Source organism: Gambusia affinis, linkage group LG01 (genome assembly GCF_019740435.1).
Source record: "Gambusia affinis linkage group LG01, SWU_Gaff_1.0, whole genome shotgun sequence".
NCBI lineage: Eukaryota > Metazoa > Chordata > Actinopteri > Cyprinodontiformes > Poeciliidae > Gambusia > Gambusia affinis.
The window spans coordinates 42,602,283-42,617,726 of NC_057868.1; the positions used below are offsets into that span (position 1 = coordinate 42,602,283).

The 15,444-nt window shown below is 39.5% G+C and overlaps 2 protein-coding genes across 5 annotated transcripts in view; one reads left to right on the plus strand and one right to left on the minus strand.

Moving 5' to 3' along the window:
• ccdc30 (coiled-coil domain containing 30) overlaps positions 1-10,634 on the minus strand; it is an 18,841-nt gene extending 8,207 nt beyond the window's left edge. The window contains exons 1-19 of one of the 2 annotated variants that reach the window (XM_044125604.1): positions 10,546-10,634; positions 9,663-9,833; positions 8,879-9,061; positions 8,642-8,762; positions 7,901-8,085; positions 7,610-7,687; positions 7,405-7,479; positions 6,105-6,261; positions 5,789-5,860; positions 5,231-5,346; positions 5,035-5,138; positions 4,744-4,936; positions 3,930-4,028; positions 3,663-3,791; positions 3,263-3,400; positions 2,660-2,838; positions 2,188-2,455; positions 1,430-1,552; positions 229-399 (exon numbers count right to left, since the gene is read on the minus strand). In XM_044125604.1, the coding sequence (XP_043981539.1) occupies positions 229-399; positions 1,430-1,552; positions 2,188-2,455; positions 2,660-2,838; positions 3,263-3,400; positions 3,663-3,791; positions 3,930-4,028; positions 4,744-4,936; positions 5,035-5,138; positions 5,231-5,346; positions 5,789-5,860; positions 6,105-6,261; positions 7,405-7,479; positions 7,610-7,687; positions 7,901-8,085; positions 8,642-8,762; positions 8,879-9,061; positions 9,663-9,701 (2,430 nt within the window). In that variant the 5' untranslated portion in view covers positions 9,702-9,833; positions 10,546-10,634. The remainder of the gene's footprint in view (positions 1-228; positions 400-1,429; positions 1,553-2,187; positions 2,456-2,659; positions 2,839-3,262; positions 3,401-3,662; positions 3,792-3,929; positions 4,029-4,743; positions 4,937-5,034; positions 5,139-5,230; positions 5,347-5,788; positions 5,861-6,104; positions 6,262-7,404; positions 7,480-7,609; positions 7,688-7,900; positions 8,086-8,641; positions 8,763-8,878; positions 9,062-9,662; positions 9,834-10,545) is intronic. The other variant, XM_044125612.1, reaches the window with a different exon arrangement.
• On the plus strand, positions 10,586-14,544 carry emp3b (epithelial membrane protein 3b). Of its 3 annotated transcripts, none has more exons than XM_044126148.1 (5): positions 10,586-10,674; positions 13,282-13,373; positions 13,453-13,555; positions 13,655-13,795; positions 14,094-14,544. In XM_044126148.1, the coding sequence occupies exons 1-5, from the start codon at positions 10,641-10,643 to the stop codon at positions 14,267-14,269; spliced, it is 546 nt and encodes a 181-aa protein (XP_043982083.1). In that variant the 5' UTR covers positions 10,586-10,640; the 3' UTR covers positions 14,270-14,544. The 3 variants fall into 3 exon arrangements, with proteins under 3 accessions (XP_043982083.1, XP_043982102.1, XP_043982093.1); XM_044126167.1 differs by lacking the exon at positions 10,586-10,674 and adding an exon at positions 12,105-12,347 and having other exon boundaries at positions 13,286-13,373; XM_044126158.1 differs by lacking the exon at positions 10,586-10,674 and adding an exon at positions 12,106-12,347.
• The last annotated feature ends 900 nt before the right edge of the window (positions 14,545-15,444 follow it).

Sequence of the window (15,444 nt, forward strand, 5' to 3'; positions counted from 1 at the left end):
AAATTACAGTAGTCAAAATGTTTCTATTTCAGAACAATGAGAAGAATTTCTTTTATATTTTTCGTGCTTCTTGATGCACACAGTATACAACCTGCTTCTTGGAACAGTTTCCGTTTTGCTCACTTACTGTGATTAGCATTCACAGAAAGTAAAAGAGGCCAGAGAGAGTGACTAAAATGACGATTTGCCGGTGAGGAAATTCCAAATGTGAAGAAACTGAACGCCAACCTTGAGTTTTTCCTGCTCCAGCAGAGTGTTGTGTCTCTTCAGATCCAGGCCTTTCTCCTTCTCGTAGCGCAGCTCCTTCTCGGCCGAGGTGAACAGGCTCTGGGCCCTCTGCACGTCTTGCTTCATCTGTTTCGCCTCCTCCGCCTTCTGGCTCAGCACCGAGTCTTGCAACTTAAGATGGGGAAAAACCCCCCAAAAAAAACAAAAAAAAACATTTTGAGTTAGAAAGATCCGAAAAGTTAAACAAATGCAGAGGCCGTAAACTAAAATAAACTTATGAATAATTCAACCAGTCAGTGTTTTTTATAAAAGGTTTTGTCGGTTATAGTGGCCTTTATCTGATACTTGTCAGACGGGAAAGTGGGCTAAGAGAGAGGCGGGAGACATGAGGCAGAGGTCATGACCTTGAACCTGCGACGGCTGCGTATATGGGTCACACGCTTTGCAGCTGTGCCATAAGAATAATTTTAACAAAAGATCTGACCTTTGAAAAAAGTCCACTTTTCAGTGTTAACTTGTTATCTAAATAAAAACTTTTATGTGACTGTCAACTGGTTAAAGAGCAAAAATGTGTGCAGCTCCTGCAACCTCAAAGGCGAAAATTGCATGAGTCTTAAAATGCCTAAAAATATGAACATAAAAAGAGATGTAAAGACGAGTAAAAAGCCTGAACATACATTTATCTTTAAATCTAGTAACACAAATGTACTCTACAGGGATTTGAAGAATCCTACCTTTAGTTTGATGACATTAATTCAGTGGGGGGAAAAAATAATAATAATAATTATAAGCAATTTTTAGAATCAGTGTTACATCAAGAATTTGCTGTCTCTTTAATTTTTCTGGAATCATTAACATTTTTTTTTTAAATTGATCAGTGCTGAGGGACTTTTTGTTAGATGCTACTGGTTTTCTCTAAGCCACTTTTCATCCAAGTAAGATGTTTGAGTGCTGATCTCCTTAAGTCAGTAAATGCCTGGGGAAAAAAAGGGTGTCAGCTGCTTTGTGCCGATCTTCCCGAACATTTATTTATTTATTTATTTATTTTTGTCAAGCTCCAACTACAGAAATACAAAATGGTATATGGTATAATATGTAGGATATATATATATATATTTATATATATATATATATCCTACATATATATATATAGATTGTATAGAATATAATATGAAGGTACACATTTTGTGAGCATGTGTACCTTAATATGTGCCTGGGCTTCACTAATCTGAGCCTGAAGAGCCATTTGGTGCTGAGAGGCCAGCTGCCGCTCCTCCTCCAGCTTATCCTCCAGAACGTTTATTTCCTTCTTCAAAGATGAAAGCTACCAACATAAAACGGAGAGACATAGGAGCAGCTGAAACAAGATACTTGCACACCCTTCATACAAAGACAAAACACAAATGATTTTCTCACAATAAATCAGACTAAACATGACCTGTTTAAGGTCAGTGGAGATTACCTAAACTATTTACATTTTCTAAATGAAAGAATAATGACGTTCTTCAAAATAAGAAGTGTGCAAACATATCCGAAGTATTTGGTAGAACTGTTTGATTTGAGTCAAGACATTTGAGGTATCCCTCTACAAGCTTCTCACTGTAGCTTGCTAGAATATTGGCCCATTCCTCCTGACAGAGCTGGTGTAACCGAGTCAGGTTTGCTGACCTTAAAGCACTTAGTAACAAATTTGGAAAACCCATTTGTACCCCAAATGAAGCAGTTTATCTGAGACTGGCTTAAAAATGCACAAATAGGTGTATAATTTGCCTCAAATGTTGTAAATTAACTTATATGGTCCTAAGCGTAGAAGTTCATTCGTAATCTGGGCTTTTCTAAAATGTTTAAAGGCGTAAAGGGTGTATGGAAATATTTGATTTCAATGAAAAACCTGAAGAGGAAATGTGCTTCTCTACATTTAGACGATGTAAGAAGATTTACAGCTGCTAACTGAATCACCTGATCCAAACCTCCGACCTTTACTTTCTCTACCGAATCAGACCCAGATCCCGCGCTAGCTGTGTCCATTTCAGCCTTCTGGCTGCGACGAAGTGCCTCCTTTGCAGAGGTCAGCTGCTCTTGATGCCACTGAAGCTGCTTATTGAGCCGTTGGACCTCCAGCTCCACTCTCTCTCTCTTCCCTTCAGCCTCGAGCTTCAGATGAACCGCGCCGCTCAGCTCCGCCTGGAGCTCAGCCGTCTTCTGGCGTTCAGAGGTCATCTCCTCCCTGAAAAATATGGATATGTATGCAAACCAAGTAAGCGCCCAGTGTCGCCTCTTATCTCTCCGCTGGCTATGAAAAAAAATAGATTAAGGTACTATTTGCAGCAGGGCTACAGCTCCTGCCCAGACACAGCTATTTTCAATTCAAATGTTTCAGTTGTACCATACAGTTACGAGCTGATGACGTATGTACTCTTGAGCTTTCTACCTCAGACTGTCATGTGAAGACTGCAGGCTGCTGAGCTCCACGTTAAGGCTGTCGACCTGCTTCTGCGTCTGATCAGCCTGGAGTCTGTTTTCCATCATTTTTCCCTGCGTCTGGTCACTGTCCTTGTAGCGCTCCAGCTGACTCTGGAGTCTGCTGTGGGCGCGCTCCATCTGGGCCACCTGAAAGGGCCAGGAATACCGAGATGAGACGTGCCGTGAACTCTCACTCACGTAAACGACCACGTAAAATAATCACGCCACATACTTTATGCACTTGAACTTAAACGCAACAAAAGAACGGGCCAAAGGTTTTAGTTTCCTGATGTGGAAAGCTCCAAATGCAAGACTTGCAAAATAGTGACTCAGGGGTTAATTAACAGAAATTAACATTACAATTTTACACAGATCTTAATGGTAAAAAAAAACAATCCTAGCAATTTCTAATATTTTTTCTCTACTTCACGATGATGTGCGACTTTATGTTGGTCTATTAAATAAAAGAGTAAGTTAACAGAACTTGGAAAAGTCAAAGGAATATATTAAGGCATTTATGCAAAACCGGAGTCCTTTTTATTTCCATTTCAAACCCATGCAGCGAGCGAACCTTTTCTTCTAGAACGGCCTTCTCTCCCTTGACCTGGGTCAGACTTTTGATGAGCGTTTTCCCCTGCTGGCATTCGGTCTGAAGACCGCTGACCTCAAGTCTCAGTTTCTTCAGCTCTCGCTCGCCTATCTGCAGAGCCTGTATTGTGGGGGAGTGGGGGGGGGGAGGGGGGGAACAGAGAAATAAAAGCCGAGCTGGTTTGCAAAAACACAGCTGGAAAAAAATTTGTTCACATCTGTAGGTAAAGCAGAAGTTCCCATTAGTAACCTTAAACAGCCTAGTACACCTAAAATCAAATGCAATATGCATTTTTTTTTTCACTTATGATCTGATTTTCAGAAAGTTAGGCAGCTGTTGAGTGACTGTTTGGTCTCGCAGAAGGCATGTGTGAGATCTTTACCTCTTTGTCTTTCTTGAGGGCAGCCTGAGCAGCAGTAAGATCCAACTCCAGCTGTTTCCTCCACTCCTTCTCCTCAGTCAGTCGGGCCTCCAGCAGGGACATTCTCTCCTGGGAGCTGTCCCTCAGGTGCTTTTATACACAGGGGAGATCGATGTGCATGTCTGATTGGTCGATGTTTAAATTTCCATAAATATCACAACCACAGTTTGTCACCACCTTCGAGGTAGTCTGCTGCGTCACCGCATAATAACAAAAGCAAATTCTTACGACGTGCAGGTAGGACTCGGTGGCCTTCGCCTCGTCGCCATTTTTTGGAGCTTTTTCCTGAGCGTCGTGCTTTCTCAGCTCCGCCTCCAGGTTTCTAACCTACATGGTTCAATTCAGAGATTAGAGCGTTTTAGTGGACACATTTATTTCCCCTTCAAGCTTTCATTTATTTTATCGTCGCCAGCTGCTTTTCCGAAAATATATCACATATAAATCTGATATAGTAAAGTAACTAAATGCATCATTTCTTTCTAGGGCTCCAACTAATGATCTTACTTATTAATCAGTCGAATAAAAAAAAAAAATATGTGCAGCTTTTTCATTTAACCCCTCGAGCCTGGTTTATGCAATATTAGAAATACGCTAAAAGATGAAAATCAACAAATAATTCAGTTCGTTTTTAAATAAGTAAATGAGCATGTTATTGCTATATATATATATATATACATATATATATATATATATATATATGTATATATATATATATATATATATATATATATATATATATATATATATATATATATATATATATATATATATATCTATATATATATATATATATATATATATATTTCCTTTTTTGTACAGTTTTGGCTAAAATACTGCTCTGAATATGTAGCTTTTTCAGCAAATGGCCGGTTTTTTTTTGTTTTTTTTTAGCTTGTACACGTCAGTTGGCAATTAATCGAGTACTAAATTAGCTGATGACTACTTCGATAATCGGTCCTTCTCAATTAATCTAATTAATCGTTTATTTCTTTCTGTTAAATATTAAATGCTGTTACAGACGAATCCAGCTCTTTCCCCGTACTCTTCTGTGCAGCCCCTCCACCTCTCCCTCATGGAGATGCCTCTCCGCCTTGCTGGCGTTCTGGGCCTCCCCCAGCAGGGCCTCCAGCTCCTCATTCCTCTCCTCCAGCTCTTCCTGCTCCTTGCGTAGCCTCTGGAGTTGCCGCTGCAGCTCTCTCGCCTGCATAAGCCCGTCTTCCACCGCTTCCTGACACCTAACGGGGAATAACGGTGACAAGGGTCTATTTGAGCCTCGAAGAAGGAAATGTTGCAGCTTCGCAAAGTGTCGTTTTCCATGAGTTTGTATCGATACCGTTTATGAATCTGATCCTTCTCTTGGGCTGACACAGCAGAGAGAGAGTTTTCAGATTCAGTACTTTTGTTCTTCAAGTCTTTTTCTGCATTGGATTTTGTCATCTGGACAAAAACAAAAACAAAAAAAACATAACTACAGGAAGACTCTTCGCATTTTCATTTATAGAAAAGGGAAAAACACTCTACATATTTACCTGATCCATAAGATCTTTCTTCTCAGACTCTATGACATGTACTCTTTCCCTGAGAGCTCTGTTCTCTGCATCCAGTCTGTCATTTTGCTCTTCGGCTCGCTGCAGCTCCATCATATCTGCAAAAAGATTTTTGACCTCTTTTACTGTGGAGGTTTTGCGTTCCCGTTCTAAAAGCCAAGCTGCGGTTCTTTAAAAGGCCACTAGGGGGTGAGCTCAAAACCCAGCCAATTTTCTGTCCGTGATCATCTTAAAGAAGAGTTGAGGCCAGGATTCAAACCCTGGTCCTTCTTGCAAGGCAACAGTGCCAGGCTGTGCTACTGTGAAACCCATCACAACTTCCACTGTACAACAAAATAACATAAAAACATAGTCTCAGTGCAGCACAGATTAAAAGAGCTTTAATACTGTTTTATATTACAGTAATCTGCAAACAGTGAACACCCATCATTTTTGGAGTAGAATATTTTTTTTTTTTGTTGTGGATAAAAATTTCACCACTTCTGTGTGCTGAATTTTCCAAACGGTCAAATAAAGTTCATTCACGCCATGCAGTCTCACCATTGTGTTTCATTTTGTCCACTTCCTTCCTCAGGTACTCAACTTCCTGGACTGTCCCCTCAAGCTCAGTTCCTACAATTTGAAGAACACCTACATTACTTAGAAGCTTACTAAGAATGCTTTTCCGACATTATCTTCGCATGCTGCCAAAAATACATATAAGAAATATACATTTAAATCTAAAAAAATACACACAAATGCATGCACCTTAAAATGTGGGAAGCAGAAAGTTGTGCAGCTTCTGGTTCAGTGTGATAATAATTCTGAATACTAAAAATACATTCGTGATTACTGAGGGAACGTGTCTTCGACATACCACACGGGTCTTGGTTGTTGTTCTTAGCCGCATCAAGCTCATTGCTGAGTCTGCGAATGTCTTGGTGAGCCATGGCCAGCCTCCTGGACGCCTCCTCCAGGTCCCGCTCCAGCTGCTGCCGCTCCGTTCGCTCCCTGGAGATCTCCTCGCTCTGGGCCTGTCGCAAAAATGATCAAGTTTAGGACGGTCAGTGTGGAAGGAGGACAGCAAGAAAGTGGACTGGTAGTTAGACCGGAGACAGTAGCATGCAGCCGTGAGAATCATGCACTTTCAGGCTGAGATCCGTCATCACTGCAGACCTGTAGAGAGCAAGGGGAGGTAGTCGATTCAGCATTCTCCTGCTCAGAGGACCAAAAAGGCTCCCTTGCTATCAGTGGGTTTGTGATCAAATTAAAATACTGTTAATGTTTTGGGTTTTTTTTTCATTTGAGAACCATATTAGAAAGAAAGGCAAAATGCAAAGCTGGCGCAGGGACATCCAAAAGCATTCATGCTGTTAAACCTTTACATGTTTTGTCACATAACAACCACAAACTACTACATGTTTATTTGGATATTATGTGACAGATGAAAACAAAGCAAAACATAATTGTGAAGCGGAAGGAATATGAGGCTTTATTTATATCGTAAGTGCTATTTTATGTCAATTTGTTGCATAAATCTATCCGAATTTTGTGTTTGCAATTAGAGTTGCACAATATATCAAATAGTAAGAATCGCTGTAAAATCAATATGTGCAAAGTTGCAATTAGAAATTAGTAATTGGTTGCAATATTTGTTAGGCTATTCTAATGTAACTGCAATGAAGTAAAATTTTGCTTTCGTCTTTCACTGTCCTTAGCTATTGAGTGATGGAGAACCTGAAGCTCAGAAAAAGGGCGGGGACACGATGATGATGGAAAAGACAGACACTAGTAAGGGAAATGTGGCTCAGTCATAGCAAACATAAAAATAATATCAAAACATTGGCTTCCAAAAATTACGGAGCCATAGTTGTAACGAACAACAATGTGGATAATTCATGAATACTTTGCAAAGCGCTGTAACATGCAGCGTAGAGCCGTCGCGCAAGGAGTCGGGTGTCATGTGGACGGGCAAGTTAGTTCCTAATCTTTGGACAACCAAACAGCATCAGGTGGTATGCTTCGCAGCGTCCATGCGGATAATATCAAAACACGTCCCAAACGCTTGTGCGAAATATTGTAAAAACAAATCTCTGTTAAACCCCCCAGTGCCGGCCCTGGTCACAACACCAGCGTTAGTTAGAAGGATTAGTATGAGCTGTGAAGTAGAAACCTACAGGGCTCATATTGTGTTTGCTCTGAGCAGACCTGCGCAGGCCAAACAGCTTCTTCCACGGACTCTGGGATGAACACTGCTGACAAAACAAAAAGCCAATGTCCACATGGTGATCGAACTGTTCTGTGCATTCGCTGAAAAAAAAAAAGAAATAAATGGACTAATCTTTCCTCCAGACTTTAAGAAAGAACTTAAGATGACCTCACCTTCGTCATGTGATCTATGGTCTTGCTCATGTCCTCCCTCTGCTGCCTGAGACTCTCTCCCTTTATTTGGATGTGCTCCTGTTGAAATGATGCGCACAGATGGAAACTGCATGTGAATGAGGCAGCTACATGTTACATTGATAGATATTTATGTTTTAGAATTGAGATTATGTTTGTTGCAACAGACAAAACTCCCTGGATCAGCTTTCCAATCTAGTCCTTGACACTCTGTAGTAATTATCAATGTTAGTGGTACCACTTCAAATATAACTCCTCTGTTAAAACTCTCACCCGATGGTCGCTGTTGGTAACGGCGAGGGTTTGACTTTCCAGCTTCCCCTCGGCAGCCTCCAGCCTTTCCAGCAGAGTGGCCCTCTCCACCAGTAGATAAGCCACCTGCTCACTGGGGCTACTCAAGCCGATCTCCCCCAGGTCTTCCTGTGACAACATCTCCGCCATCTCCTTGCTCTGGATCTCTAAAAGGAAACAATGACTCCTTCGCGTCATACTGAAAAACGGCACTTCACCGAAATAACACACTACAATTAGCATAAACACGAGAAAATGTCCCACTGAGGGAGAAAAGAGTTATAGATGCTCTTTGAAGTTGCTTAGGGGAACTAAGATGTGGTCGCCAGATGATTGTTTAAAATGTCCAAGTATTTCAAAGAACTAATAAATAATCTTTCCTTATTTGCAGGATAGCATCACAGTTCCTGCACTGTGCTTAACAGTGAGCATGAAATTTTTATCCACATAATCATTTTGTTGACCTGGAGTGTTAGTCATCCAACTAAAGTACCCAATTTTAGTTAAAGTTTAGCAAATCCGCACATTTATGTTTATCCTGGCAGGACAGAAACATCTTTTTTTTTCTGGAAATATTGAATTTTTCAGTGTAAGGATCAAAGTGAATAATTAAAATGCTCTAAAGTTTCTACACATCTTTACCAGCATCCTTATTATTTATAAATAATAAGGATGCTGTATGAATGTAAAAACTATAGCTAGTAACAGCTTTATTGAGACCACCTTGTTGATGTTTGATTTGGTGAAGTTCATGTCGCAAGTCTTCATTGTCTCTCTCGTACTCTGCAGTCAGACACTCGCGCTCTTCCAGCAGCGCTCGAATGTGAGCTACGTAGCTCTCCACCTGAGAGTCAAGCAAAATACCATTCTTAAACTAACTCAAGCAAAACCAGCAATCCACTAAACCTAATATGAAGTTTTCTACAGCTGGTAAACAAAGGCAACACTGCACTACTTCACCTCCTTCATTTCATTGGCCTGCTGCGTACGTAAGGCCTGCAGCTCCTTTGAGACTGACTGCAGCTTTGCCTCGGCGTTGAGCAGCTGCCGCCATAGATGCTCCTGCCGCTCCTCCGCTCCGGCCTCTGGAGGCAAGCCATCGTCCTGAAGCCTCTTGGTAATCTGGTCCAGCTCCGTCAAGAACTAAAGAGAAAGAGGAGGAAAATAAATGATTTATCAACACAAAAGAGATCAAAATCATGTATTATGACTTGCTAAACCCCAATTTGCATGAAGAAACTTGCGCTGAAAAGCCAATCTTTTTGCATGCTCAGACTACTCGGCGCCAAACACCTGTTCCAGAATTTGGTAACTTGAGCGGAAGCCGTGCAGTATTTGGAATGCTAAAGGAGTTATTACAGCTCCAACAACATGCACCACATTGTCACAGGCAAAGTATCGAGTCTCACATGCCACCAGCTGGTCTATGTTCATCTGGAACAAATGGCTGAAAGACTGCAAACTGAGAACGCCCCTCTGATGCTGACAAATGTTAGGTGCTGATGCAAGTTGCGTTCCTTCCATCGAGATTGTATGACTAAAATTTCGATTTTTCTTTCTCCTATGTGCAATGCGTTCAAATTATACTGAAGATAAACTGCCAGCAAATACACTAGCCAATGGGGAAGAAAATGTAGATTAGAAAAGCTTTTAATGTGACCTCACTCTGTAGAGAGAAAGGGTTTCCACAGAAGAGCAGCACTTTATAGAGAATGTAACGTTTATCCGTCAGAAGTAAAGTTACCTCTCCATGATCCATCAACATTGACTTTGGTGAAGCCATTTCCTCAGCTGAGAAAATACTTATTTTAAGCTGCAGCTGTTCCTACATGGTGTCCCATTTTGTGGCAATGAAGAGCAGAACCTCAAGCTCCATCAGTCCCATTGTTGCTGTAATCCATGCGTACTAGCAGCTCTGTAAAAGATAACATTTCTCAGAACAATTTGGCTAAGTCGTGACAAAACCTGTAGTAACAACCTCAGGCACTGCCTACTTCGGCTGCAGTTTGACAGCTGACTACATACACTGTATCACCTGAAGCTATGCAAAACTTCAGCCTGATCATCTATGTATGATCTGCTTCTCTTATCATTAAGCTTTTGATATAAATAGCAACGATTACAGCTCAAGCAGCTTGCAAGTCCAAGTTTAAAAGGAAATCCAAGCAGGAAAATATTGTGTATCTTTTTTTGGAAAGTGATTAATAGTTTGTAAGAGAAAGCTGAATTTCCTCAGTTCTGAAAGGTTCTTCGTTTGTTATGGCTTTCTTCTCAAAATGTCTGACACCGAAGGAGGAGCAAACTGTGTTTTCAGTAGAAGCACAGCGTCTTCTGAGCTTTTTAGAAAGACTCACTGCCTATTGAAGCATAACCAAGAATCGGTTCATGTGACATTGCACGATTGAGCGGGTTTTCACACTAGAACGCCGTGGTAGTAAAGTTACCAAAGTTATTAGGCTGCATACAAAGATAGCGCTGGCGCTAACGGTCCCGCAGCAAATTCCAGAGGCTGGTTGTTGGCTACTGATTCAAGTTTAAATGTTATTACTGGGAATTTTATCCACGAAACTGACTGGTTCTGTGCTTCAGGAAGCCATACAGCAGACCATAGTTTATGTTTTACTCACCTCGGGGTAGCAGTGATGAGAAAACCCAGCGCCTTGGACAGGCATGGCGGAGTACACTAGCTTCTACTAACACCTAGGCAACGGACCGTACCAAGATGGAGGGGAGAGTTCACCAACCACTAGACATAGGTAATACGCTAAAATCAGACACACTTTGACAAAGCTATTCAACCTAAATTGTGTCTTGACATGAGCGCCTTCAAATTCAGATTTTATTTAATGTTTTTAGTAATAATTTACCTTGCTGTCTCCGTAGTTCATGAATGTAAACACTAGATGGCGACAAAACAGTTCTGAAGGGCGCGGCGATGGCGGAAGGGTAAATCGCGCGACCCATATATGGAGTCGTCGACGCGGCTGTCACAAGTCGATTCCCCGGCCTGTAGACATTTGTCCCATGTCTTTCTCTCTTTCTCTCACGAACCGCTTTGTGTCTGATCATTGTCAAATAAAGGCCACTACAGCCGGGAAAATAAATAAATAAAAAATAAATAAATAAACTGCAGCGACACCCAGATACAACTTTTAAAAATATTTTTATATTTCTACTCAAGTAAAAGTAGATAGTAGCCATTCAAGAAATTTTTTCAAATAACAGTAAAAAAGCATTTTGGTGAGAATCAAAGTATCTGATTCAATATTTCAAAATGACGTTATCAGATAGACAAAGATAAAATTGTACAAATTCTGGTGTTTTAAAGACTAAAGAACTAAACTAAACTAAAGAACGTTATTTGGAACCATTGAACCTGCATCTCAAACATCACAGTTTGGAAATAAATTGTTTTTTTAATGTACAGTGACACCAAGCTACTTAAACTTAATTGCTGACCAAGGTTTAAAATCTATGTAAACTTCTTAACTGAATGAAAGTTTAAGCAATTATCTGAAATAGTATGTCTCTCGTTATTCTGAAAAATAGAAATAGTTTTCTTAACTTGCCCAAATAAGGCAAAGTCTGGTCCTATGCATTGTCAAATAGTAAGGTAAAAAATATTTTTGTCTTTCATACAGTGAATGTAAATATCTCTGTTCATAAGGATGTGTAAATAGATTTTTTTTTATGTATTCTTTTCAATGTTTTGGTCTTAACATGACTAACCTGACTTCATTGTGCTAGGTACAAGTTCTGAACCTAAAGCACCAAATATCAACTACATCTTTGACCTCCATTTTAGAAGTGATAGTTTAAATGTTTACGCTGAAGGTACAAGACATTACAGGACAAGAAATGTATAAATCCCCAAAAAGATCTTCTCCCAGAATAAGCTGAAATATTTAACAAACCACAACAAGGAACTTCTAAACACATTTATATAGTTTTTAGCTTCTTCATACTGTTCCATGAATTACCAGTCATTTGGGAGACTTAAATACTCTGAGAAACCAAAAATGTGAACCATGTCACAGCTATATGTTGCATGTGATGAATGAAAAAAGAAATGTGAAACACTCACTATGTAGGAGTGCACTTCTAGTAGACTGTTTACAGAGAGACGATAGTTTCATGTGGTTTCACATGCCTCCGCTGCTGATGGGTGGGTCTCATTTGAGACCTTTTTGGATGATGATGCACTGACCGATGCCGGGGCAGAGCAGAAGGGAGCTCTGTTCTCCACAGAGGAAATGGGCGTTCTCCTTGGAAACTTTGGAGTGGAGAGCCTGCAAAAAGTAAATAAATAAAGGGGGTGTGGCAGAGCTGGAAAAGAGTGTTGACCACCAAAGCGGGCACAAGGTCGCTAAGTACAGGAGCTGCTCCCGAGTTGTTGAGATCTGATTGAGGAGAACGAGCAATATCCAGGGTAGGAAGATAGTTTCCTAACTTTTCAAATATTGTCACTTAATATATGCAAGTGCTGCTTTCTAACATGACTAAGCTTGAATACAAAACTGAAGCATTATTGACTCTTTTTTTATTTAAAAATCATATATATTTTTTGCTCCTTCTATTAGCAACCTACTCAAGCGTTTTATGTACTGTCCTTCTTATTGATTTTTTTAATTCCACAACTAAATCCATAACCAATTTCTAACCAAAAGATAACAGTCTCAACTGTCATTTTCATATGACTGATGAGATCTGACATAATAACATAATTTTACAGTAATTTTGCCTCCACCGCCCAAACAAACAGGCCGCTCCTACAGATATAGATCTTCACAGACAATTTCATCAGGTTCTTATTTTACTTTGTGTTCTGTTCTGTTTCCTTTTGTCTGACTGTATGTCTCTTTGTTCTATCAGAAGTTAAAACAACCACCACTACAGCTATTACAGACTAAATATTGGCTGTGATAGCAAGTATAAAATTTCAGAGTTACATTTGTTAGGGAAAACATGTGGTTTTTCTTCTGTTTTAATTCCTACTGTATACAGTGCTGTGAAAATGAGATTGCCCAGTCAAACATTAGATCTGTCTTTGCTCTTTTGTCACACGTAGAATATAAAAACATTTGAACAGCAGACAAAGATAACCAGAATAAAAAGAAAAGGCAGTTTTCAAATGCCTTTGGTTTTTGCAAAATAGTCAAAGTCTGGACTTAAATCTGAATGAGATTCTGTTGTATGACCTTAAACCCCTGTTTAAAGTGCATGAATGACCTGTGCCTGGATTAAGATCATTAAGATCATTAAGATCATATATATATATATTTACAACTTTTTACAGTCTTATTGTGAGTTTGGCTGGGGTTCCTTATCCAAAATAATAAAAATATGGTTTCCTTCTCTTTCAGACAGGGTTTTGAAGATGGCCTACTTGCTCATTTTTGTCACCACGCTGCATCTCATCACACTAGCAATGCTATTCATTGCAACCATGGAAAAGGTAAAACTCATATTTATGAAAACATTATTTTTTAAGGACTTATCTAACCTTATGCATTGTGTTTTATTTTCTTTAAAAGTCCTGGTGGGTGTGGGATTCCACAGAAACATCGGACCTTTGGTACAACTGTAGGTTGGACAACTCCACAGGAACTCAGCTGTGTGCAACCATCAAAGAAACAGGTAGGCCTTTAAAAAAAGGATTTTACCTGATTCGTAACATTTAAGAGGTAAAAACCAGGGAATCATTAGCATTTAAAAAAATTATTTCTTCCTCTTTAGAATGGCTTCAGGCTGTACAGGTCCTCATGGTCATCTCAGTCGTCTTTTCCTCGGTCTCCTTCTTGGTCTTCTTAGGCCAGCTATTCACTCTGTCGAAGGGCGGACTCTTCTACTTCACAGGACTGTGTCAAGTCTTTGCAGGTAAACCCTAGATGATCTGGGACACATGTGAAATTGCATCTTATTCCAGATACATCTTAACAATCCAATTAAGACTTGTGATTTTTTTTCTGCCCATTTGTGAAACATTATAAATATGAAATTTTGAACAACTACTACTGAAGACATGAGTTTCATAATGGTACAGCAGACCGGCACAGAATTTGTGGACTTATGCTATAAGTTAATTTATGCGCCTCTCCTGTTTTTTGTGTTTTAAGGAACCTCCTGTATAAGCTTTTGTTCCTAACAATTGTTTTGTCTGTTTGTCTGTCATAAGGTCTGACAGTGTTGTCTGCTGCACTAATCTACACTCTTCACAATAAGGAAATCCTCCTGGGCTCACAAAATCTGACTTCAGGGAACTTTGGCTACTGCTTTATCTTGGCGTGGGTGTGTGTCCCTTTGTTGTTGTGTAGTGGGATTATGTATATCCACCTGCGTAAGAAAGAATGACCAGACAAAGAAAATCTAAGTCAGCAGCTTTAAGGTTCATAAAACTGACTGCATTTCGGGAATGCTACTGTTGAGAAAGCAAAATGTATAACATAACCTTAGCTAATGTGATAGTTTTATCTGTTTATATATATTTGTCTATCCTAATCAGTGAGTTCTAGGTTAGTAAGACTCTTTTGATTTAATAGGACATTATATGTTTTTGTGTAACATTTTTCCCTCAAACCTTGTATGTATTTCGTAGCATCTTCTAATAAATATCGCAAAAAGACTGACTGAAGTCCATATTAACCTTTTTTACCACAATCAGCAGAATGATAAGGAAGAAAAAAAAATAAAATCCAGAGTTTACTGTTGGTGGACCGCAGAAAACAGAGGCATCTTAAGGTCATCACCAAGTCTCCATAACAACCATTAGATGCTATCTATCTAGCCAAGCGGTTGTTTGGGTGTTTTTTTGTGCCAGAAAAGCTTTTTCTCTGGGGACTCTAAGTGGAATTGTGTACTTTACTAATACAAGAATAAGGTGGAGCTTTCTGGCAACACACATTCCAGGTGGGTTTGGTTTAAACAAAGTGTAACAGTACAGTTGAAAGGTGAAACCATTTTTAGGATTTTAGGGTTATGTCACAGTAAATCATATATATATATTTTTTAAGCTAATCAGAGATAGATTTACTGGCTACATTAATCATTGTCATCCTGTTTTACTAAAGACTGAGTTAGCTTTAGCTCATGAATTGATGGCTGAACATTGTCCTTTAGGATTTTGTGGTAGAGAGCAGAATTTATGATTCCATCGATTACAGCTTGCCATTTACGTTTTGATAAAGTAAAGCAGCACCCGAATATAAAACTACCACTGGCATGCTATAAAATGATCTTCTCATTCTGAAATACTGTGTTAATTTTGAAAGAGGTGGAACGGGATATACAACTTCCAATATATTACAATTTGTCTAGTCAGTCCACATACTTTATAAATAGTCTTGTCAAGTTTTCTTTGGGAAATGTGAGATGGGTCTTTGTGTTGTTTTTGGACAGTGGTGTTTTCCTCAAGAAGCTCTGCCAAGAAAGCTATTTTTGCCCATTCTTACTGTTAACGCTTGACTTTAAATGTTAGTGTGTGTCTTTTGTTGACCTATGGGTAAGAATAATGGACTCTTGGAAAATTT

Coding starts and splice junctions, on each gene's coding strand:
- emp3b (XM_044126148.1), top strand. CDS start 10,641: ATGGAGGGGAGAGTTCACCAACCACTAGACATAG. Junction 10,675..13,281: donor TCACCAACCACTAGACATAG/GTAATACGCTAA, acceptor CTTCTCTTTCAG/ACAGGGTTTTGAAGATGGCC. Junction 13,556..13,654: donor TGCAACCATCAAAGAAACAG/GTAGGCCTTTAA, acceptor CTTCCTCTTTAG/AATGGCTTCAGGCTGTACAG.